The 24979-nt window shown below is 48.5% G+C and overlaps 1 protein-coding gene across 1 annotated transcript in view; it reads right to left on the minus strand.

Moving 5' to 3' along the window:
* Positions 1-13730: 13730 nt before the first annotated feature.
* Positions 13731-24979, minus strand: part of Naa15-16 (N-alpha-acetyltransferase 15/16) — a 137099-nt gene continuing 125850 nt past the window's right edge. Inside the window, exons 18-21 of the mRNA XM_075688454.1 lie at positions 20293-20500; positions 16378-16521; positions 16162-16259; positions 13731-15532 (exon numbers count right to left, since the gene is read on the minus strand). Of these exons, the coding sequence (XP_075544569.1) occupies positions 15374-15532; positions 16162-16259; positions 16378-16521; positions 20293-20500 (609 nt within the window). The 3' untranslated portion in view covers positions 13731-15373. The remainder of the gene's footprint in view (positions 15533-16161; positions 16260-16377; positions 16522-20292; positions 20501-24979) is intronic.

Below are 24979 nucleotides of genomic sequence, written 5' to 3' on the forward strand. Positions count from 1 at the left end.
TGGGCCCGTTCCTGAGCCTCGGCTACCTCCTCCATGGTGTTGTGTATGCCGAGACGAAGGAGGTCCTCGGTATGTGTTCTGACGGGCAACCCGAGGGCTCTCCTGACGAATTTTTTATGAGGGCATTAAGCTTTTCCTGCTCGGCTCTGAGCCAGTTGTGCATGGCCACCCTGTAGGCGAAGTGATACAGCACAAAGGCGTTGATGAGCCGAAGAAGGTTGTCCTCCTTGAGGCCACGATGTCTGTTCGTGACCCTTCGCACGAGGCGAAAAGCATTGTCGGTCTTCGCAATGATCTTGCGCAACGCAGTGCCGTTGTCGTCACCTGATTCGATGAACATATCCAGGACTCTGATGGCGTCGACCCTGGATATCGGGTCACCGCTCCGAGTGAACAGGTGAATGTCACTTTCCCAGACCGGTTTCCAGCCCTTAGGTCTGCCGCCTTTTTCTTTTCTATAAAGCAGAAGCTTAGATTTGGTCGGGGAGCATCTGAGTCCGGTGGGTAGCAGGTATTGCTCCGTGACGTCTACCGCCTCTTGCATGGCGCTTTCCACTTGCCCTTCGCTACCGCCGGTGCACTAGATCATGATGTCGTCGGCGTAGATGGTGTGTTGGATACCTTCAACTTAGGCCAGATTCCTCGAGAGGCCGACCAGGCAGATGTTGAAGAGAGCAGGCGAAATGACCAAGCCTTCCGGCGTGCCCCGTGGGCCCAGGAGCACCTCGTCGGAGACAAAGTCGCCGACCTGCAGCTTCGCTTTCCTCCCCGTGAGGAACGAACGGACGTAGTTGTATAGTCTGGGGCCCAGCTCGAGGTCTGCGACAGAGGCCAGAATGTATTCGTGGCAACTCGTGGCAAGAAACATGTCTATGAACATGGCCGTTTCTTCAGCGCGCAACCCTTGACCCAATATATTTGCTGCAGCATCCAGCAACAGGCGCATCCGATGCTTCACGAAGTTTTTGCTCTTTTTCATTTATTACCAGCAGCAGACATAGCCTGTTGTAGACGAGGACAAAGAAAAAATGAGACGACGTATTTTAGACGAGGTATAATAAATGTTTCTTCGAAGCCTGTCTAGAAATTTTTGACCTGCTATGATTCATACATGCGTCCGCCAAAGATGTACAAGCATTTCAGAAGCCGGTTACTCAAATCCCATTTGAGGACTCCTGTAGATGAAGTTATTAAGGAAACACAAGTTACGGGGAATGCATTTTTAGGAGCTCATCACCAAAAGAAAAATGCTGATTCTCCTGGAATCTTGAGTATATGCAAGTATGAAATGGCTTCCGGAAAAGGCTCCCAGAAACACTTTCTCGAGGTCGAGTCCGAGCAGGGCCCTGGTGTCCCTGGTACTGCCGTCGATGATTTGATGTTTGATCATTTTCATGGCGTCCTGCGACGAGAGGCCGATACGGAAGCCAACCATGTTGTGAGTGTAGATGTTGTTCTCTTCGAGATATGTTTAGTCTGTTGAGGACGACGTGCTCCGCCACTTTCCCAACGCAGGAGGTGAGAGAGATGAAAGGTTGTCCACGTTCGGAGCCTTGCCGGGTTTGGGAATCAGGACGACGTTGGCGGTTTTCCATTGCTCTGGGACGCTGCCGTTTTTCCACGTCTCGTTGAACTTCTCGGTGAGATATCAGATCGAACGGTCGTCAAGGTTCCGCAGCATCTTGTGGGTTATTCTGTCGGCACCTGGCGCACACTTGCAGTTGAGCGCAAAAATGGCTTGTCTAATTTCCCCCACGGTGAAGTCTTCGCCCAATTCCGGACGGGCTGGGCCGATGTAGTCGGGAAACCGGTCTTCCTCGTCTCCGTGCTTTACAGGAAGGTACTTCTCCATGAGATTGGCAACCAGTTCGTCCCCTGAACAGGGTGTGGTAGCTTCGTGTAGGGCTCTGACGAGCGTGTTTCTGACTGATCTGGTGCTGCCCTCGTTGAGATCGTTTAGCATGCCCCAAGACTTGCCGTTACGCATCTGACCGTCGAATGAGTGACAGACCACGTCCCATTGCTGCTTTCCGAGGGTCCGACAGTGATCTTCGATGGCCTTGTTAAGCTCGGAGATCTTTTTTCTCAATCTTCGATTTAAACCTTTGTCCCTTCCATCGGAGAAGCAGCACCTGCTTGGCCTCGATCAGATGGCCTAGCCTGCTGTCCATCTTCTCTACCTCAAGGTCGCTGACGATCTTCTTAGTGGATGACTCGGCGTCACTCTTGATTCGCTCGCACCAATCTTCTAGGTCTGTGGGGACGGGTGCGCTGTAATTGCCGCGGAGCTTGCGGAAAAGGTCCCAGTCCATGAAGGTGAACTCTCTGGATTTACTTCGGGCGACTTCGAAGCGGGTCTCGAGTACGTAATGGTCGCTGCCAAAAGCCATTGCGGTGTTACTCTACTCGGCTCCCTCGACGTTCTTCACGAACGCCAGATGGGGGGTGGTGTCCCGGCTCCCCGAGTTGCCGATTCGGGTGGGGAACGCCTTGTCCGTGACGAGCGTGAGGTACATTTCGTTGGCGTTCCGCCGCAGACCCCGGCCGTTGCTCGTGTCGTAGACGTACCCCCACACTCAGTACGGTGCCTTGAAATCCCCGACGACGACCAAGAGATGGGTGCCGCCCAGGTCGACGGACTTCTTGCGGACTGCCTGCACTCCTTGGCAGCGCTGAAGCGTCGGCCACCGCACAGCCTGCATTTGGGGTCGCACTTGTGTTGTTCATCCGGGTTGGCGACACCGCATCCCCTGCGCATGGCTTCGTCCGGCAAGGGGCAGACGCCCGCTCGATGCCCGAGGCGGCCACAGGCGTAGCACACCTCCATTTGCTTCCTATATAATGTGCACTTGACAAGTGTGCTGCCATACGACACGTAGTTTGGCACCTTGTAGCCGTCGAACACCACAACCACGGTGCCCGTGCTTTTGATTCGTTTGACTCCCAAGGCCAGCGCGTTCTTCGAGTTGACAATCTTGTGGTCGAGCTCCTCCGGGCCGTCACTCGGTGCGATGCCGCAGATGACGCCTTTACACGTGGATTCATACGCGTTCACCTCGTGCTGCTGATCGCCAACGGCGATGCACTCGACTCTGACGTAGCGGGTCGCATTCTCTCTGCAGGGGGTACTGGTGACCATGATATTTTGTTAGAAATTCGGGCACATGGTGTACGAGTCCCGCTTCGCAGGGTCGAAACCGACCGAGTTCCATATGGCCTCGGATACAACTGTCGGCCCCACCTTGCTGATGTTCAGACCTTCCCTCGGCCTGATGATCTTCGCTTCTTCTTTGGGCAGCGGAGGCATCCTTCCAGACCGAATAATCTTCGCTTTAGCGCCGCCGCGGTTTCGGCGACCCTTTGCGGTCACGTTGTCATTTGGCTTAGCGCCGGTAGAAATGGCACCAACTCGCTCGACGGGCGCCGATTTGGCTCCGGAGCGCCTGGCAGCAACTGTTAGCCATCCGAGATCCTTGGAAAATTCCTCAGGAGTCAGAAGCTCCCCTTCCACTTCACATTCCATCTCTGCAGACACAGGCGAGAAAATCTGGCGCCGCAGCAACACTTCGCCGCGCTAACCCAAGCGCGGCTATTAGAGTCGCAGCGGCATGTTCTGGACGGAAAAGGTCGACATAATCGCAACCAGGCCACCCATCTTCAAGACTCGGGTGTCTATACGGGATCGCCACAACTTAAAGAGTCCATTGGCACTATATAAAATCGTCGAACTGGGCTCAAATTAAATCACTGAAATCATTTTCAGAAGCGTGAGCCGGTCTTCGCCGCTTACTCGCACGTTCGTCGTCGTCGTCTGACAAAGACGACGCTGCGATGAGGCGTTGGTAACACCTCCGTAGCTCAAGCTGCGGAGACAGAAGGCTGCGGTGCACTATGCACGGTGGTCGCTGGTAGTGGTCGCTGGAGTCGCACCGACGACACACGCGTTGCAAGCTGCGGTAGTCAAACGTCGCATGATGACCAGAGACTCGCAGGTAATTGGGGACCGGGGTTGTGGTGCTCATTTCCATCCGAACGAAGCGGGTGCCCGCGAGCACGCCACGTCGTCCGCTCATAAGACCAGCGTTGACAGACACTCCTTGCCGTATGGTGATAATGCCTGGACTAGGACTTCGTTTGGAACGAAGGACGGCAAGAAGAGGCAGGTTACGTTGGTGACCTGCGGGCAGACGGGAACCACGGGACAACGCTTGCCACCGATGACAAGGCAGCCAGCATCGACGATTAGAGTCATAGAAGCCATTCTCTTGACGGTGACTTGGAAGTTGAGGCCTCCCAAGTGCTGAACGCAGTGGACCTCAGCGAGGCCAACTATTGAGGCCGTCGCGTCAAAGACGGTCTCGGGACCATTTCCCGTATACGGACAAGAAAATCGAAGACTTGGGCCTTCGAAGGAGTCCACGACGCTGTAGGCGCCATGGCGTGAGGTGGACGTCCCCAACATGGAACACGCAGGAACGTCGGCAGAAACTCTTGTTCCGTCGCGCGGTATCCGATGGTGCGTTCTCTGAATCCTGCAGTGCTGATAGCACCGACATCGGTTTAAAGTCACCGTGGCCAATCGTAAGTGTGCCGTGACGACGAGGCACCAGCACTCGCCCTACCGGCCTCCTGAAAATCTGCCTTTGATCGAAACCACAGCATCTGCTGGAACGACTGCGTGACTTGTTCCACAAAGCTGCGTGAAAATCTGTCTCGCTCGGGTTAAGGGCCCCGTGTCGCAGAAAATCCTGCCATAGAGAAAGGATTTTAACCAGAGGTGACAATCGGGGAAGGCTGGCAACCGGAAATACGTCACGTTAGTATTAATGCCGACCGTTTGCTGCCGCGAGCATAGAAAAAAAAAGAATTTGAAATGAAGTTAACACCGATCTAATTTTTTTAATTATTTCCCGGCAAAACTAAAAATATGTGCGTATAAATGAAGTTATATTTTGCAACTTACTTTTCTTTATAATAAAAACTTAAAGAGCGCTAAAAACCCGAAGGACGTAGAAAAATAAACACCACACGCGCTCATAGCGTGTGATGTGTTTTACTTTTTCTACGTCCTTTGTGTTTTTAGCGCTCCAAGTTTTTAATATAATGCGTTACCAACTAGCCCATCTATCCATCCTCTTACTTTTCTTGCTTTACCTAAAGCCCCTCCATACACGTTAAAGCGGCGGTGGCGCGTGGATGCAGGGGCTTTAGCTTTACCTAGCGACAGGTCGATAACGCGCCAGATGCATGTCATGCGTCAGACACGTCGCCGTAGAAAGCGTGGCCGGCTACGCATGTGAGTGTTGGCCTTGATACGATCTCGACCGGGTGAGGTTTGTCTTCACGGCAAGAATCAGGAAACGACGCAGAAGGCGGGCATCGTTATGATGAAAAAAAAAAGTAGAAAAGAATGCACTCACTACATTGGTACATGGTTGTGACTCTGTCCGAGTCTCGAGCGGTTCTGATTAACACGGGGCCCACGACGGCCTTAAATAAACCCTCGCGGTCTTGTGGTAGTCGATGTCCTGGAAAACTTGGGGCACCTGTGGAAGTATCAGCACCTTCGTCAGGTTCTGCAGTCGACGAGTTCCTGCCCCTCGGGTCTTCGTCCTTCCCTTTGTGTCTGCTCAGGGCGTAAAGGGGTAACGCTTTTTTGGGGAAGAGAGCAATCATCTCGTCATGGGAACGCACGCCAGAACGTTTTTCACACTTGACATGTCGATCACAACAGCCTGTTCGGCGGCCCATCTGCCTGTTTTTCTTTCTTTGGATTTAGCCTGTCCTCTTCTTTTCTTTTTTTTTTTTTTGGACTCCCGCGTTCCCTCTGCCCTACGACACGGCACCACTGCACTATTGGACTACGGCAATTCGAGAAATTTTGTTTGACAGTCTGCGACGCGTTTCGAGCAATTAGGCTTACGGCACGGAACCTAGACTTGTGACGCTGTTAGCGAAAGACAGCTCAGCGGCCATGCCGCAGTTAGTTTGAGTTAATGACTCACACTGGGGGATGTTTGCGACGCTTTCTGTGAGTCCCACATTATTGCAACTAAGTTGGGAAATTTTTGGGCGCGCTCGCGCCGCGCCTGGTGTTGTGACGCAGTTCGCGAAAAGCAGCTCGGCCGTGTGGCACAGCTAGTTTACCGTGTACAGAACCTTACTGGGGCAAGTAAGTGACGCTTTCTCTGACCTCAAGCATCATTTTAGTTTCATTACTTTTTGAGATACTTTTTGATAAACAACACGTCTGGCGTTTATCAGTTAGCGAAAAGCAGCCTGGCCATGTGATGCAGTTTCCTCGCATCTACTAAATCTTACTGGGACAAGTTCTTGAGGCTTTAGCTGACCCCTTACATGATAGTAATTAATTTTGTTACATTTTCGGATAATTTTGAGGCACACTCGCCGCTCCTGTTGTGACGCAGCGAAAAGCAGCTCGGCCGTGGTGGCAAAGCTAGTCTGGCAAGTACTGAACCCTAGCGGGAAAAGTTTGCGACTCTTTTCATGGCCCTCCAACAACACACACCTTCTTTCGGCACTCACGCTTGTCGAAAACGCGACAAGCGATTGCCGTGAGTGATAACACGGCCGGCAGTGTGTTGCTTGCGCCGGCAGAACGCGCAAGAGATAACGCCAAGGAGCCCAAACATATGGCACTTGTAGCTCGAAAATTCTGTCTGCTGAGCGACTGAAAACGGTCTTTGCACCCAAGCATTTGTCTCGAGTGAGAGTAGAAGGAATTCTGCGAGCGTCCAGTATGGTCTGGTTGAGATCCTGTGTTGCGGTCACCTCTGTGTACACGTAGCGTGCTATCGTGTCGGTTGAAGCCAAATTCTGTTCGAAACGCGCTGTTGCCCGTCTATTTGTGCTCTTAAGGTGCAGGAAACAAGGCCCGGGAATTGGGGGGATGGTTGGAAATTTGATGTTTTCGCGATATGTACGGTATTGTTTGGGATGAGCGGGGCATTTTAGACGCCATGTATGTAGAAGCGAACTGCTCCTGTTTGTGATGCCGCCTATTCACCACTTTCGTCTCTATATACGCATTGTTCCTATAAGTTGTTAATACCAAAGTGACACATGCTTGTAATTTACCTTTTTCAGCTGACTTCGTCCGGTGGAGCTTCGTACGGTAACTACTGCTGCTTAGCTAGTGCCACAACGTTGGATGAATGCACAAAAAGCACGGAACAAGCATTTATATAGAGTAAAACATTTCATCATTTCACAAGGCGTCTTATTTATGAAATTGCACGTGGCACATATTCCATGGAAGCTTGTAAAGATCGTTCGCAATCATTTTAATAATAAAACGATTCCGCACCAGCACCGCGCGCGGGTGAGCAGTAGAAGCAAGAAAGCAAATGCCGCGGCGATCAGCGCAGCCGGTATAACGCGTTTCAGCTAACGCTCAAAACGCGCGCGCCCACAACCGAAATCGGAAGTATGGTTCACGTATTAAAGGGCCCCTGAAACGGTTCGGACAAATTTTGTGGACGCGTAGGGTACAGCTTAAGTAGAACATTCGCACCACAATTTAAGTGAAGCGTTACGTATTAATGGAGCTACAAGCGATTAGAAGTTACCCTCCTCCCCAGCCACGCTTTTCCTCCTCAACTCGTTCGCCGAGCGAGCGGGGCTAAGCTCCGCCTTCACTGGTCCTGCGTCACGATGCGACGTCACATCGTCCACTTCCGGTTGTTTTGGAGCCCGCCCCCGCCTGCGCGAAACTTCTCCGCTAGCCGCTTGGCTGTCGACCCCAAGCTAGGTACCCAAGCGAGAGCTATCGAAGCAGCGTGCGTTGCGAGCATTCTGTCGAAGCGCCGAACGTGTCTGGTATTCCGTTAACCACAGGCAAGCTGGTCATTTCGGCAAATGACTGGAGGCATAAACTCAAGCTGATGAAGGAACTTTGGCGTAGACGTACGTGAGCGGCCTGATCGGTCTGCACGGTCCAGACACTTGTTGGCGCAGCGCTTAACCAGCCAAACAAAGCGCTAATATTGCTCTAACCAAGTGTAAAACATTTTAAACATTTATAAAAACAACGTGTTGATGATTACACTCCTGCGAAATATACGCACCAGCAGCAAAGAATACGCTTCGTTGCTGCTACTGTGTATGGTTGAGCTCTATGCCACCAGGTGGCTGCACCGTGCAGACCATTCACATTTGCCCTTCTGCTCATCTCGGCTCATCCCGTTACGGCACAGTCAAGCGGCCAGACCCTGTCCCCTTGCGCTTATGTTTGCCCTAATACGGGACTCGCGAAACGCTATTGCGTTAGTAATCTTCCGGTGTAAAGTGACGGCCGCAAACGCGCAAATCCTGGCGCCGATCGTATAGCGGCAGTCCGATGCGCAGCTGCCAGTTCGCTCGTACGCTGCCTTGCAGAGGGACACGATTCGCAGCTTGACATATTGCCAGTCGCTACGTTTGCAGTCCACAAGGCAACAAAGTCGAATCATAGTGCTCGCGAAAAGACTGAGACCAACTCTGACCGCGGAGCTCTCGTCAAAATGGAGTACGTTGTAACACAAGCAGACGACACTTGCTGTGTGCCGGAAGTGCTTAAGTGTACTGAAAAATTGTTCTTGTGCATTCTCTTTATGCTTTATTTTTATAAAAACAAATTAACTAACATTCAAACTATTACGAAGATCATTTGTTTACCATAAAGTTGGAAAAATTATCGATCACGCGCCCTGGTCAGCCAATCGGATAGCTCGCCCTACTGACGTCATATGGGTGATTTCGGTCATATGGGTAGGGGCGGCTTAAAATTCCGCCGAGCAGTGCGCTGCGATCGGCAGCGATGTGCATTTTTAAAACTTTATAACAAATTACACGCTTTACGCAGAGCACTTAGATGTGTCAATTAATGTTCAGAAGGACCTACTCTAACGACTCAGTACGTTTGTAGAAAATCGTCAAAAGCGTTTCAGGGTCCCTTTAATGTCGGCGGCATGGTGCGCAGTAGTCAATTCGGCCGCTGGGTTCTATGGAACTGTCCACTCTTGTTGGATCCTTTCTCTTTCCATAATCACTGAATGCCAAGTCTTTTTTTTAAAAATAAATATGTACAACTTCTAATTTACGTAGATCTGTACAGCTTAAGTATTATAGCCTGTATTTAGAGGGAACATGGGCCTTTGTCAAGCCGCGCTCTGTGGGCTCTCTGCCCATGTTCCTGACTGCCTAATCATGATGTCGAATAAACCCGTTTTGCGTATAATGCGGCGTCGACGTCCCGCGTCGGCATCCAGCGTCGTTTCGGCAAAACGATTTCGGACCCCCCGATATATACCCAGGCCCTCCATGTGGCGCAAGAAACTTGCTGCACGAATTGTTCAAGCTAAAATACGTAGAAAAATCGTAAAGTACGCCTTACAAGCTACAGACATGATAGTGTCGGATTGCAATTTGCCTATAAATGATTCTACTACGCGAATGCGTGTGCGAGTGTCTCGGGGACCACGGAGCGGTGCGCCCGGTTCCTGGCAATACTTCCAAATGGCACTCGCCTACGCCGCATCGACCGCATCGCTGCCGACGCATGATGCCGCGTTTCTGCGACAAAGCCCGCCTTCGTGCATAGCGTTTGCGACCAGCGGTTCCCGGTAAACAGACAGTTTTAGTTTAGCGTACGCAACTATAGCGTAGGCTATACGCTATAAGCGTACGCTAAGCAGCGCACGTTTTCTACAATTTTAGTTGGCCGACGATATCTTCGGATCTCTGAGGCCATGTGCCTCGGTTGCGGCTATTTCGCGCCTGTAGCGATAGGTGGCGCTGACATCTCGAACGTTTCTTTTGTTTGGCTTCGACTCGTTCGAAACGAGAAGCGATCTCCAAAACACAACGAAGTTATCCATAATACTCAGTCGTCGAAGCGACCTGAGACTAAGCGAAAGCCGTTTACACAGTCACTTGCTACGAACGAAGCGCATTTTCCGGGACCGCCGCCATGTTACCCGCAAACTCCGCAAACCACGCAAAACCACTAACGCTAACTCGTTTGCGTTGCGTACGCCCCCTATTTCGTTTAGCGTTCAGCGCATGCGCAGTGACGACCCGCTGTTTTTTAGCGTACGCTATACTAAAACTGTCCAACATTAGACAGTTTTAGTATAGCGTACGCTATTCCATTGCGTACGCTAAAATATAGCGGGTCGTCACTGCGCATGCGCTGAACGCTAAACGAAATAGCGGGTATAGCGGGCGTACGCAACGCAAACGAGTTAGCGTTAGCGTTTTTGCGGGGTTTGCGGAGCTTGCGGGAAACATGGCGGCGGTCCCGGGCTGCCCACTTCGAATTGAATTTGGCGTTGCTTTAGTAAAATGCACTTCGTTTGTAGCAAATGACTGTGTAAACAGCTTTCGCTTAGTCTCAGGCCGCTTCGACGACAGAGTATTATGGATAACCTCTTGGTGTTTTCGAGATCGCTTCTCGTTTCGAACGAGTCGAAGCCTAACGAAAGAAACGTTCGAGATGTCAGCGCCACCTGTCGCTAAATGCGCGAAATAGCCGCAACGACGGCATATGGCCTCTGAGATCCGAAGATATCGCCGGCCAACTAAAATTGTAGGAAACGTGCGCTGCTTAGCGCACGCTATATTATAGCGTATAGCGTACGCTATAGTTGCGGACGCTAAACTAAAACTGTCTATTACGGTCACGTACGCTCGTTGCCGGGAAGCGTGAAAAGCAGTCGGGCATCTTTGAATGTTATCACGTTCCTCTTAAAGGGCCCCTGAAACGGTTCGGACAAATTTTGTAGACGCGTAGGGTACAGCTTAAGTAGAACATTCGCACCACAATTTAAGTGAAGCGTTACGTATTAATGGAGCTACAAGCGATTAGAAGCTACCCTCCTCCCTAGCCATGCTTTTCCTCCTCAACTCGTTCGCCGAGCGAGTGGGGCTAAGCTCCGCCTTCACTGGTTCAGCGTCACGATGCGACGTAACATCGTCCACTTCCGGTTGTTTTGGAGCCCGCCCCCGCCCGCGCGAGACCGCTCCGCTAGCCGCCTGGCCGTCGACCCCAAGCGAGAGCTATCGAAGCAGCGTGCGTTGCGAGCATTCTGTCGTAGCGCCAGTGGCGTAGCAACAGGGGGGGCCGGGGGGCCGTGGGCCCCGGGTGCAAGAGGCCAGCGGGGGGGGGGGGGGTGTCATACACGTCTGAAGACACCCCTCTTTCCGCCAGCTACCCCCGGAGGGGGTGACAGAAGACCTATGGGCCCCGGGTTCCAGACGACCTAGCTACGCCACTGCGTAGCGCCGAACGTGTCTTGTATTCCAGTAACCACAGGCAAGCTGGTCATTTCGGCAAACGACTGTAGGCATAAACTCAAGCTGATGAAGGAACTTTAGCGTAGACGTACGTGAGCGGCCTGATCGGTCAGCGCGGTCCATACACTTGTTGGTGCAGCGTTTAACCAGCCAAACAAAGCGCTAATATTGCTCTAACCAAGTGTAAAAGATTTTAAACATTTATAAAAACAACGTGTTCATGATTACACTCCTGCGAAAAATACACACCAGCAGCAAAGAAGAATACACTTCGTTGCTGCTACTGTGTATGGTTGAGCTCTGTGCCACCAGGTGGCTGCACCATGCAGACCATTCGCATTTGCCCTTCTGCTCATCTCATGGCTCATCCCGTTACGGCAAAATCAAGCGGCCAGACTCTGTCCCCTTGCGCTTGCGTTTTCCCTAATACCGGACTCGGGGGAAACGCTATTGCGTTAGTAATCTTCCGGTGTGAAGTGACGGCTACAAACGCGCAAATCCTGGCGCCGATCGGATAGCGGCAGTCCGATGCGCAGCAGCCAGTTCGCTCGTACGCTGCCTTGCAGAGGGACACGATGTCGCAGCTTGACATATTGCCAGTCGCTACGTTTGCAGTCCACAAGGCAACAAAGTCGAATCATAGTGCTCGCGAAAAGACTCTTACCGCGGAGCTCTCTTCAAAATGGAGTACGTTGTAAGACAAGCAGGTGACACATGCTGTGTGCCGGAAGTGCTTAAGTGTACTGAAAAATTATTCTTGTGCATTCTCTTTATGTTACTTTCTTTTCATAAAAACAAATTAACTAACATTCCAACTATTACGAAGATCATTTGTTTACCATAAAGTTGGAAAAATTATCGATCACGCGCCCTTGTCAGCCAATCGGATAGCTCGCCCCACTGACGTCGTATGGGTGATTTCGGTCATATGGGTAGGGGCGGCTTAAAATTTCGCGGAGCAGTGCGCTGCGATCGGCAGCGATGTGCATATTTAAAACCTTATAATAAATTACACGCTTTACGCGGAGCACTTAGATGTGTAAATTAATGATCAGAAGGACCTATCCTAACGACTCAATACGTTTGTAGAAAATCGTCAAAAGCGTTTCAGGGTCCCTTTAAAGGCGAAGCTTAAGCGTCCTCCGAATTTTTCTGGCACGAGAGCTGCCCCGAGAAACCGGTACGCTATCTGAATGAGCACTTACTTACGAATGTTTAAGCGACTATTTTGCACTGAGCAGACTAACTATATGCGCGCTCAAAAGTGTAAAGAACTAGAGACAGCTGTCGAAATTAGCAGCAACGGCCCTAACAGTGTCCCCGGTCAGCGTTGTCTGTTTCGGAATTTAATTGATATAGATATCATAAAGCAATATTAATGTTACACTTTCGCTATCCTATAGAGGCACCAGATGACGTGGCGCAGTGAAAGCGCACCCATCACTCTCAACGTTGCAATCATCAGCGCAGATTCTTGCTGTTGACATGGCCAAAATGTAAATTTACAAACACGATTTGTTTATGCTATCAGGAATTTATTCATTATGGAGAAGCCAAATGATCGACAGACATGCCGAGCCATCTTACTCGACAAGGTCTTTTTTTCAAGAAGAGGCTGTTCAAATGCGTAGTGTGGTCACTACTTTTCATCCAGTTCCCGAATGCATTTCGCATCTAGACGAGCGTTAGTTCTTTCATTGGACTGCGTAGCATTCTGTGCATGTTTTCCATGCATGTCCAAATGTAACAATTTTCGAATGGCACTATTCATAATTTGGCGTGGTGCAATGGCAAGATGCTGGTTTCGGAATGATCAGATGGTAAGTTCAAATCCCCAGCTAGCAAAAATTTTTGCACAAATCTGCATAGCTCTAAAGAGGTCCCTATCAATTTTTGATGAAATATTGATCAAGAACTACAGGGCATCCAACAACAGATCGTCCCGAAATGCGACAGATTGAAATTTCCTGTACTTTTTCAACTGGATCTGGATTGCATTCTTGCACTGTTACAATGGCCTATAATGCGTCCTCTCTATCGACACGCCCATTAAATGCGGCGCGGCACTGCCACTTTCTTCAGCACTCCCATGAGCGCTCTTACTACATAGGTGTCCAGTCTGCCTCATTTTGATCGTCCATATCTTTTTCTGCTAGTACATTGTTTTAACCAGCTAAACCAGTGTTTTACTAATTTCAGGAGCCTTAATTCCTACTCATCCCCGAGCTTCTAGGTTGCACTTTGCAGGGTTTTTGGTCACATGGCCATGGCATGCCTGCAACATTATGGCTAATGCGGCTCTCACACTGGTGCACCTGGCTCAGTTTGCCAGAGAAAGTGCTCGCAAGGATCCTCCTTCAACTGCTTCAAAACAACACAAGTGATCATGTGCAGGTGACTACTATGTGCCTGCATAAAACACTGACAAAGGCATGTGCCATTGCAGCATATTTTTTTTATTTCAAACACGGCACCAATCACTCTTCGCGTAGAAAAAAAAAAAAAAGGAACAAGAACGCGGATGAGTCAAAACTCAAGGAAATCAACTAGGCGTTGACTCAGGGACAAAAGGTCCCTAGGTTGCAGCCAATAACAGACCTCGCAATTGCAAGGGACAGGCTTCAACTGGATGTCGTTATACAAGACCTTCGTGCGACCGCATGTCGTGTGGGCGCGACCATTGTACAAAAGGCGTCTCCAAGTGTCCAGCAAGGCTGGACTTTCGTGAAAGGGCATGTCCTCAAGCATACTCACGGCACACAGCTTCCTTCAAGTGTTGCCATGCGCATTCAGGGAATGCAAGTGCACCAGCACCAGCTTCATACCACACAGATTCATAGAATGTGCCATAAGCAGGAAGCCTGTGCTACTTTTTACTGTAAACACGAAGTCAGCTTATGCACTTTTCTTGTCAAGCACTTTTGCTGCATTATCTAGCAACCTACCTTGTTTGCTGAACTGTTCCACAGTGTACCTGTGAGTCTTTCCTAAAACAAGGGAAACACAGAGGGCCCACAATGTGCCCCTCCCAAAGCCACTAGACAGGTATACTGCGATTTCCAATTAAAAACGTCCAGCTGCTGTCATGACCCTTCGATATAAAGACATGCATTCCAGTGAAAGCACCCACACACACCAACAGCTATGACCGACAATGTTACAGCCTTTTGAAGACTAAGATCAATATGATAATTTTTACAAGAACATTCCTAACGGAAATTCTATTGCTGCCAATATTCATAACAAAGTGTGCATCACTAGGAAAAGATTTTACTGCATTTCTACACCTTTAATATTGCTTTTTTAACTGAAGCACTTCTCCAAACTTTGCTAAAAAGTAAAGTCACTCTCTCTGCTGTTGTCATAAATGAAATCTCGCTGCAGGAAAGGTACATATGATTCAGTGTAACACGTTTCTACTGGTACACCAATTCAAACCATTTCAACGTCCATGCCAATGGACGTCTCACAAATGGCTCCAATATTTAACAGCAGTCACAGATGCTGTCTCTTTTGCCACAGGCTGGTGCTTGCCCACACAACTGTCCCAATACGGACATCCTGACGTCGCAGCACACAAGGCAGACTGTTCAGCACACCTGTTCATACCAGAGGTAGGCCATCGCACTGAGGCATGACAGTGTCGGTGGTACCTAAGACATACACCCAGCAAGGGGTCCTTTGTTCTGGCATGCCACAGTACAGTCCATTTTTCAATGCCAAGGAGAAAATAACAAAAAAAAAAACATGTATACCCCGTCCTAAACACTTGAACAATCCCACCCTTGGTGTTCATAGTCTGAAAAGGAAACCGTCCTTTTATTCTGCAGCTTCGGCGCTTTTAGCATCGTCCGATGACACCAAACACTCACAGCCACATATGGTGCCATGGTCGAGAGGAGCAAGTTTGAAGATGATTTCTACGACGGCGGTAGTTTTCCTCTCTCACTGTGTGTGGGCTGGGCCTGGTGCCACACTGAGAGCAGAGGAGGTCGTCTTTGCCTGTGCCTGTGGACCACGCCTAGCAGAGGCACTGGATGAGGGGGGGACTTGCATGGCACGGCCGGAGACCCCGGGGTCATTCCTCTGGCCGTACGTGATTGACTGACGACTGTGGCGGTTGGAATGCGGTGGCCAAAGGAAAGCGCTCGTGGCAAGCAGCACGGAAAAGTGCCAGCTCCGCTTCACATGAACCCATGTCCCCTTTGGTCAGGCACTCAAGTGTTCGCAAGCAGTTCTGTGCAAAAACGAGTGCAGAATTTCATAAAGTGAAAGAGCACGAAAAATTATTTCTCGCAGTACCTTGACAGGTTGTGGGAAAAAAATGTTACAGTGAGGCTAGGGCCAAATGCTCATAAGAAGTACATGTCTAAATCAACCATTTCGAAGATTCCAAAGAACAAGGAAAAGATTGCCAGCTCTGCCTCCGACTCGACGAACAGAAAGCGCCTGCGGAAGGCCATCTATGCGGACGTAGAGGATGCGCTGATTAAGTGGTTTGCGGACGCAAGGGCTCGCAACATTCTAATAAGTGGACTGATGATGCTGCGCAAAGCCAAAAAAAAAAAAATATAAATAAAATAAAATAAATTAACTTTGTGTTCCTGCTAGATTTTCCTAACTTCTGCCCAGGCAAGTAAAATGCCATAGGGACAATAGAACTTTCTTGCCAGCTGCAACTAGCTTGCAATAAACTGACTACTTTTTTAACACTTAGAAGGCATGCTTTCCTTCTGCCGTATTCTAGCCATGAAATACTTCTCTTGCTTAAGTTGTTTTTTCACGCAATCTATGCAATGTTACACTAGTCAGAAGGATAAAAGGGAAAATAAAACTGAATACGTACTGAAGGACAGTACACCTCACCTCAATAGTGACTCCCTCCAAGTCATTGTTTAGTGATGTCACCATCTGAAGAGCTTGCTTCTGCGTGGATGTGTCCAGGAAGTACATCATGCGGCAGCCTAATGAAGGCAACGTATAATAACATGCTAAGACAAGCTGCAAGCTTCAAATAGGAATACACAAAGTCTAGAAAAGTGGACAATGAGCAAGAAAATAATTGTGGTGCTACACACACACCTTCAAGCAAGTGTGGGAATGAGCGTGAATGCTGAGCCAGGAACTCTTCATTCAGCTGCTGTGCATTCTTTGACTGGTACAGTTCAGCCATCTCTTTCTCCAGCACAGTCACAATAGGCCCTGGGAGGTCCTTCCTTTGGGAGACTGCAAAAGGCAGCGGGCAAACAGACTTGACTTTTCGCAGACCTTGTGAAGATGAAACCAAATAAAGCTATGCCATTGTCTTGTCTAGTGATAAGTCGAGCCCACATATAACGGCTCTATTAAGACGAACTTTAACTTAAAACGAACGAGAGCCATGCGATCGTCAAAATATACATTTCAATGGCATAAAATCGCACATATAACGAACATCATTGAGCCCTGCCTATCGGTTACAGCGAACGGACAGTGTAAACTCGCCGCCTCGATGCAAAATAATGACGATCTCTGCTGTTTCGGCGCGCACGCTAAGGCGACGGCGAAGGTTCAGAAGGTTATTGTTTTCTGGCCGTTACCGCGAAGCAGGCCTCTCCACACTACTCTCCATGCTTTATCGCTTCCGTGCTTCCTTCTAGTCAGGCCCGAGTTGTAATTCAGGTGGCGGACGGGAATGTCGTGCCTGCAGCGATCACGAAATGAAAAGTGCCGAACATGGAAACGAACAGAGCAATTTTGAAGGAAGTTTCTCAAGGTACTAAAAACTGAGAGTTGGTAAAGAAGTACACATCTAAATCAACCATTTCGAAGATTCCAAAGAACAAGGAAAAGATTGCCAGCTCTGCCTCCGACTCGACGAACAGAAAGTGCCTGCGGAAGGCCATCTATGCGGACGTAGAGGACGCGCTGATTAAGTGGTTTGCGGACGCAAGGGCTCGCAGCATTCTAATAAGTGGACTGATGATGCTGCGCAAAGCCAAAAAAAAAAAATAAATAAATAAAGTAAAATAACTTTGCGTTCCTGCTAGATTTTCCTAACTTCTGCCCAGGCAACGGCTGGCTACATCGATTCAAAGCATGGCATGAGATTGTTTTAAAATCAATTGCTAGAGAGGTGGCTTTCGGTAAGTGACCAAGACGTTGCCACTTGGCTTGTAAGAAACCGAGCCATTACAGCAAGCTATACGGAGCAGCACTTGTATAATACAGATGAACCTGCGTTATTTTATTGGATGCTGCCAGACAGGACGCACGCCATGAAAGGCGACTCATGCGCTGCAGGCAAACACAGTAAAGTGTGCGTTACAGTACTTCGGTGCGACCGATGTGAGCCCTTTGTAATCGGAAAATCAAAGTAGCTGCCTTGCTTTCGGAGCTGTGTACCTATGCGCTACAGGCACAATACTAAGGTGTGGATGATGTGCAATTTATTTGCAGAGTGGCTGGGCAAGTTTGACCGTGACATGCAGAAGCAAGGAAGGCATGTGCTGCTCGTGCTTGACAACTGCTTAGCGCACAATGCGCGAACTTCTCTGAAAGCAGTTACTCTACTTTTCCTGACGCCCAATACCACTTCAAAAGTGCAGATGATTGATTTGGGCATAATAAGTGCATTTAACGCATCATATAGGTGCCGCATTGTGGAGCGCTTGCTCATCGCTGTTGAATGCCCGGAAGCCAATTTGCCGCTTCAAGTTTCACTGCACTCTAAAAACAGTTGCACCCTTTGGGGTGTATATTTGTCCCACAACAATAATCGTCATCTGTATTGCGAGCCCGGTACTTCCCAGCCACGAATGGCATGCGTGTTATCAGTGTGATGCAGCATTCTCGCCAGGAAAGTAGCGAGCGCCAAGTTTTCAAGAAAGGAAACGCAAGCAAGGCAGATGACGATAATTGTTGTGGGACAAATATACACCCCAAAGGGTGCAAACTGTTTTTAGAGTGTGTATTCAGCTGTCGAGATGGTGAAGTGGCCTGGGCAGAGGTGACGGCCGCTTGCATGCGGAACTGTTTACGCAAGGCCAGCTTCATCGACGCAGTGCCTGGTGCCATCCTGATGCTTCTGAAGATGATCGGTCCGCCTGCGATTTGTGGCAGCGCGTCGACTCCGACATGGGGGGCTACGACACCGATTGGAATGACTTTACCGTATTTACTCGCATAATGTTCGCACTTTTTCTCTTTAAAAAATTGACGCCAACTCAGGGGTGCGATCATTACGTGGGCTAAATTTCCCACGAAAAGAAAATTTCTTTCTTCATCCCGCATTTGCAGCAGGATGACAAGCAGACAGCTGCCGCTGTCAGTGCGGGACACCAAAACAAAAATGGCAGCCGGCAGAGCAAGCCGAACGCGTCGAACACGATTATTTTTCTTCTAGTGAGTACATTACGCACATTCGAATAGTTTTTTCCATATCGGTAATGAATAATACCGTTATATCGGCAAGTTTGCGACAATAACGTAGCAATGTCCACTTTGAGGGGACAGAAACAGAGATGGCCGTGCTTTGCTGCCAGTGACATAGAAACACATGGTGGGCACGCAGCGGAAACTGTGGCATTTGTTTTCACTGCTATCCTAATACGGCACATTTCTGCTAAGGGTGGGCGAGTAACTTAGCTGCGTTACAAGTATCAGCGATGTATCAATGTATCATGTATCAGTGTAAACGTGGCCACTATCGTTGCCGCTCGCGATTTGTTGAGTGCCCACGAGTGCAGATGAGAAGAATCGAAAGTAGCCCTTTATGTTGTTGTTGACCAAAACCATTATGAAGCCTACAAATAATACAGCCAAGGCAAGTTTGGTTGTAGTTTTTTTTTTTTTCTTTCGTGGGAATGCGGAAAGTGATGAAAGGAATGAAATGGGGGATCTGCTTTAGAATGTTGGGTGCATGTAGACCGCATGGTATATCTTTAAGAGTCGTTTGCGTAGCATTTGACAGATGGTAGGTGCGATCATCATTAGCTAGACTTGACATACAACATATTGTTGAGACAAGTTCAGGGTGCGATCAATATGCGAGTAAATACGGTATTTCTGCCGATGAAGACTCTGATATTGCGGAACCGTGCACGGAGGGCATCACTTGTGAAGTGCTGGCAGAGAGTGACTTGGAGGAACTGGGTGACTATGAAACTTCGGAGCCAGCACCCATAAGCGTGCCTGTAGCAAAGGGCTACATAGAATGCCTCAGGCAACTAGTCTATGCCAAGGGCCTTGGCGAAGAGCACGCTCCTGCTTTAGATAAACTGGAGACCGCCCTCATCGGATCGGCACGGCAGAAGCAGACGAGTATCATGAACTTCTCTGCAAATAAATAAATTTTGTGTTTCGACTAGCCACTTTCCTTTTTTTAAAGCTGTTGTCCACTTACTACAAACTTCGGCATATAACGAACCGACGCCACGGAACACTCAGGTTCGTTATAAGCGGGCTCGACTGCATATGCACCAGTGGTTACATTGACAGCTGCTCACTGATGGCACATTTGCACACATGACATGCCTGTCACTGATGGCATTTTTACTGGCGTTCCTCGTATCATGCCAGCATGTCACTGGCTGCATTTTGTTGACCTTTGTAATGTGTTCTATCACACTAGTGTAAGAATATTTCTTTGTTTGCATAAGAACATGGACAGCGACAACTCCAGTGCTTAAGAAACATAAAAAGGTCGACCACTGAAATGTCAAACATGCAGCCCAAGAGGGTTGCATGTGGTTTACAAAATGTGTGCCTTTTTTAATGCATAGATAGGCGAGTGTCAAACTATGCGCCAATAATAAAAAAACTAAACTGCAAGCTTTTGGTAGGCTTCAGTTGCCATACATTCTGGCAAACTAAGTTTGATGAGCTGACCTGATCTTTGTGGGAAGTGTTACAACCACAGCACTGCGACATCACAACACTAGCCAGTTTCAGGGTGAAAAAATGCTTTCTAAGGCCTGTGAAAGTGTGCACTACTATCTGCCCTTGTCATGCACGTACCAAGGCTGTGGAAAGTGCACATGTGTGCATGCAGACGGGGGCACTGAGGGTCGAGGCGGAAAGCCCGCTTGATGGACTGCAGCATAAGCAGGGGTCGGTTCTTGCGCAGGTAGATTTCAAACGCCAGCAGGTGAGTCTCCAGACGCTGGGCACCCAGCTGTTGCAGCGGCCGCAGAAATTGGATTGCCTGCTCCAGCGGCTCTTCTGTCTGCATGGTGCATACATGATAATCATTCCTTAGCACTGTCTTTTACACAGTAATCATTTTGCAAGATCGTCATTTCCTACTGTGAAAAAGAGCAAGTCATTGTACAAATATAACTTGAAAGGCAAAATTATATGTCATATATATAGGGTGGCTACTACGTTAGCACTTTCTAATTTACCTGGTATTTTCAAATTCACCCTTACACTATTCATCAAAATTCCCTGGCAGTCTTAAGACACTGGAGGTTCAGGCACAAGAAATAGAGAAAATGATTTAGACATTGGAGGTTCAGGTACAAGAAAGAAAGGAAGAAAAAATGACTTGTAGCTCGCCAAGTTAATATGCCAGCCCATAATAATCAGAAAAAGACACCATTATTTACGATGGTGTAGGTTCAGTTGAATATCTCGCTTCCTTCTGGCATGGCTATGGTTTAGCTTCTAGCTAAACCATAACGACTGCAGGTACCGGTCTTCCCGATTCAAAACAACTGAAGAAAAAGTTCCCGTTTTTTTTTCTCTTGAATTATTCTAGGGCTGACAAATTCCCTGAAAATTCCAGGTTTTACCTGATGGTAGACATCCTAATATCGTACCGTAAGAAAACATGCAATTATCGCCGTCCCTCTACAGCGAAGCGAAAGCCTGCCAAATGAATCTCAAGCCCGTGAGACCGAATCGCCACCTGGCGACTTCGGGAGAAACTTCCAATGTTCGGAGGCGCGCGGGCCGCGCTCGTGCGGCCACTTCTGTGCCACGGCCTGTGCTCTCGGGAGCCCGGCATCACTTCCGCCTTCTGACGAGAGATGGCGAAACCATCGCGGCGGCCGACGCGCTTCGTTGCCTGAATGAATGCATCTCGCGACCGGTCCGTCGAGCAAGGAAAACGCTCCATGGGTCGAACCGACGAGAAACGAAGTGACGCGCGGCCGTCAGTATGGAGCACTCTACTCAAAATACTGCATCTTCCTTTCCAAATTAACTCGGTACGTTCTACATAACTTGACAGCTCAGCATATTTGCTGTAACTTTAAAAGTGGGGTAACTTGTACAGAGTACTTAAGACACGACGGACGCCGCAACGGAGAATTCGTTTTTCTCGGCAACCACTGCACCAAATTTTAGAAGGTTTGTCGCATTTAAAAGAAAAACTTGAAATATAGGGACTGTTGGTTACGAATTTTTGATTTAGGTCGTCAAATTTTTATTAAATACCGGTAAAATGCGTAAATTTTTTGAAAACGAAAGTATTAAGTTTACAACTCTGACTCGGCAAGGAAGAATGATATCACAATTATATGAATTACATATGATAGTACATCTAAAACGGACAAAATTCGTATGTTATACATGAATCTAAAAAAGATTAGTAATATGGAAATAAAGCTTTTCTTTTGATGCAGAGCTATCAATTTATAAACTTCGTGCGTCTATTATTTTCGAACATGCCAATCCTTTAAAAGTCCTTAACAAAATTCAGGCCTTAAATCGAAATTCTGCTTCCAACAGTCACTAGAATTTAACTTTCTCCCTCAAATGCAGCAAATTTCATTAAAATCGGCCCAGGGGTTATATCAGAACAGTGTTCTTGCGTTTTAGATGTATTTGAATAGGTAGCATCAGAGTTGAGCACGAGCTAAAGCTTCCTCTTAAACAATGTAACTAACTCACGTAAGATGTAAATTGATAAATCAGATTTGTCCCCCTTGGATGCTCTAACGAATGCAGCTTACAGAGCTGCGATATCAGTTCTTAGTGCCGAGCTACGAATTTGTAAACTTCGTGGTTCTATATTTTGAAACTTGATAATTTTTCGAAGGCTACTTTTAAAACATTCGCGTTCTATACGAAAATACCGCTTCCAAGTCATTAGAATTTAACATTCTCTCTCAATTTCAACAAATTTCATTAAAATCGGTCCAGTGGTTTTTTCAGAAGAGCGTTTCTGCATATTACATGTTTTTGTACAGCACAGAAGCGTTTTTTAAATGTAATTCCTGGACCGATTTTAATGAAATTTAAATTTGTTGCATTTGAGAGAGAAAGTTAAATTCTATTGACTGTTGGAAGCGAAATTTCGATTTAGGGACTGAATTTTATTAGCAGGATTTTCAAGAATTCTAAAGTTCGGAAAATGTAGAGCACGAAGTTTACAGATTAGTAGCTCTGCATCAAGAACAGATATCGCGGTTCTGTAAACGGCGCCCATTAGACCGAAATTCCGCTTCCAATGGTCCCTAGAATTTAACCTTATCTCTCAAATGCAACAAATTTCATTAAAATAGGTCCAGGGGTTATCTCAGCAAAACGTTTTTGCGTCTTACATGTATTTGAATAGGCCGCGTCGGAGTTGCGCCCGGACGAAAACTTCCTCTTTTAAGGCTCGACCACATGGGGCACGGGATACGCGCCTCACTAAGCGTATACGTGAACCTAAGCCTCTCCGAGTAGGTACGCGTGTGGAGAAGGAAAGGGCGAGCAGCCACACGATTTGCGCACCAGTGAGAGCTTCACTTCGCATAGCACAGTGCTTCCAGGATCACCTTCGGGGGAAACGTGCCTTTTTGGGTTTGGGGAAAGAAACTTTTTCTGAACTTGCGCTAAAGAGGCAATCGCGATCGAGAAGTCCGATACCATCGCGTTTGAAACTGCCCGCGCATGACAACCGTGTAACGTTTTGAGCACTTGCATGCTACGGCACCGTTGGGTAACACATTTCTCGCCATCTTCGCCAACAAGCACACTGTCACGGGCTTATTCTTATGGTGCTTGTGCTTCGCAAGCGCAGGCAGAGCCTCAACGCAGTCGAACAGCGGTTCATTATTGATGGCGTCCATCGTCTTCGCGCGACACGGAACCAGCGGCGACTCCCGGAGTCTCAGCGCAATTCCGAGGCAACAGCCTGTTTCCAAATCCGCGCCGGAAGTTTACATGCCGGCCACGTGACGACGGCACACACAGGCTGCCACTTCTGTCGCGCACGCTCAAAAAGAAGCCCTGCCTGACGCACGCGCGGCCTCGCAGACGCGTAGCCAGGCGCGTACGATTAGCTGCGTGTGGTTCGACTTTTTTCAGAAGAGTTAAATAGAAAGAGCGACAGAGAGAAGAAAGCGTGGCTCTCAAGCTTGAGAAGCCAAAAGTGAACAAGCTGACCGTGCCTTTCTTTTAGCATTCTTACGGCACGCGTGGTTCGCTATAGGATAACAAGGGCGACATTTTGCAAAAGTTGACCAATCTACATCGGCGACACTGAAGTCACACCGCTGGAGCGATGGACACTAAGACACGTGAAACAACATCGGTGCTGCGTTGGCCTCGCTTAAGAGAGCTTTTCAATGCGCGGAATTTACTTAAAGGAGTGCCCAAGCACAATGCAATCTCTGCCTACCGAACACAAAGATCCTCTCGACAAGGAGAACGTCCAATTCTGAGAAGCAGCTCCTCCTGCGAGCCAATAATGTTCTATGGTAAAGTTCTGGTTCGTTTTACTTTCGTTTACACTTCGGCACAAAAGTGTTGTAAGTATCTTTGAAGTAACAAAATACCTATTTTAGTGTTTAGTACTTTATCTCAAATATATTTCTGCATTCGGTATTTAATACTAAAGTTCATTTTCGCGTGGTACGCAGTAACTTATCTAAAATACAATTTCTGATAATCTTGTACAACCCTGAGCAGGACACGCAGGTCTGCGGCCGCACACCTTTTTGTTACTTTCCATGTTTGTGACAAGTAGGATCAAGCGGGTGAACTTCCGTACGTCTTGCACATCGCAGAGCTGCTGCTTTCTAGGTCAAGGACGATTTCAGCTCTGATAATACGCACTTCACTTAATTTACACAGAAAGGACTAGTAAGGGCTCGCACGTGCGCGTAAATCGCGTCGTGGTGGTGTCGGCGGCGGCCAGCCGGCGCCGACCGTACGTGACGTCACCCTCCTAACCTGTTAAAACTGACCTGCCGAAGGCGACAAGGCCGCCTTTGACGAAGAAAGGTCACCCTATCAAAACGGAGCCTTTCCGTTTCCGGATAAGGAGCCTTTCCGAGGCCCCTTATCCCTGTTTGTAACATTCAAACCAGTGTGCCCCACCACCTGTCGGCCCCGTCTTTATTTTGGATGCCTTAAGTTAACCTAAAGAGCGAAACAGTGCCTCTGAGCGGCGACTCGCCGCTTCACCTGGTATTGAGAACGGAAGACCCCGCAAAACAAGCACTGGCAGTGTGGTCGCGCGGATGTTTAGAGGCTGTCACGTGCACTGGCGTGCTGAGAGGCGTCACCTTGCTAACGAAGGGAAGCTTGTGCGACTCAATTCCTCCTTCAACGCCTGGCAAATCGATCATGCACCCATTTATCCACTAGTCTTCCAGCCTCCACTTGCTTATCTCTGCCTATTGCACATAAGTCGCCCAGTGGGTGCTTTTTAACTCCACTGATTCTTGGAATTTGGTGCTTGAATCTTCCATCTATTCATATGTATCCA

The sequence above is a fragment of the Dermacentor variabilis genome, chromosome 4, assembly GCF_050947875.1.
Source record: "Dermacentor variabilis isolate Ectoservices chromosome 4, ASM5094787v1, whole genome shotgun sequence".
NCBI classification, from domain to species: Eukaryota; Metazoa; Arthropoda; class Arachnida; order Ixodida; family Ixodidae; genus Dermacentor; species Dermacentor variabilis.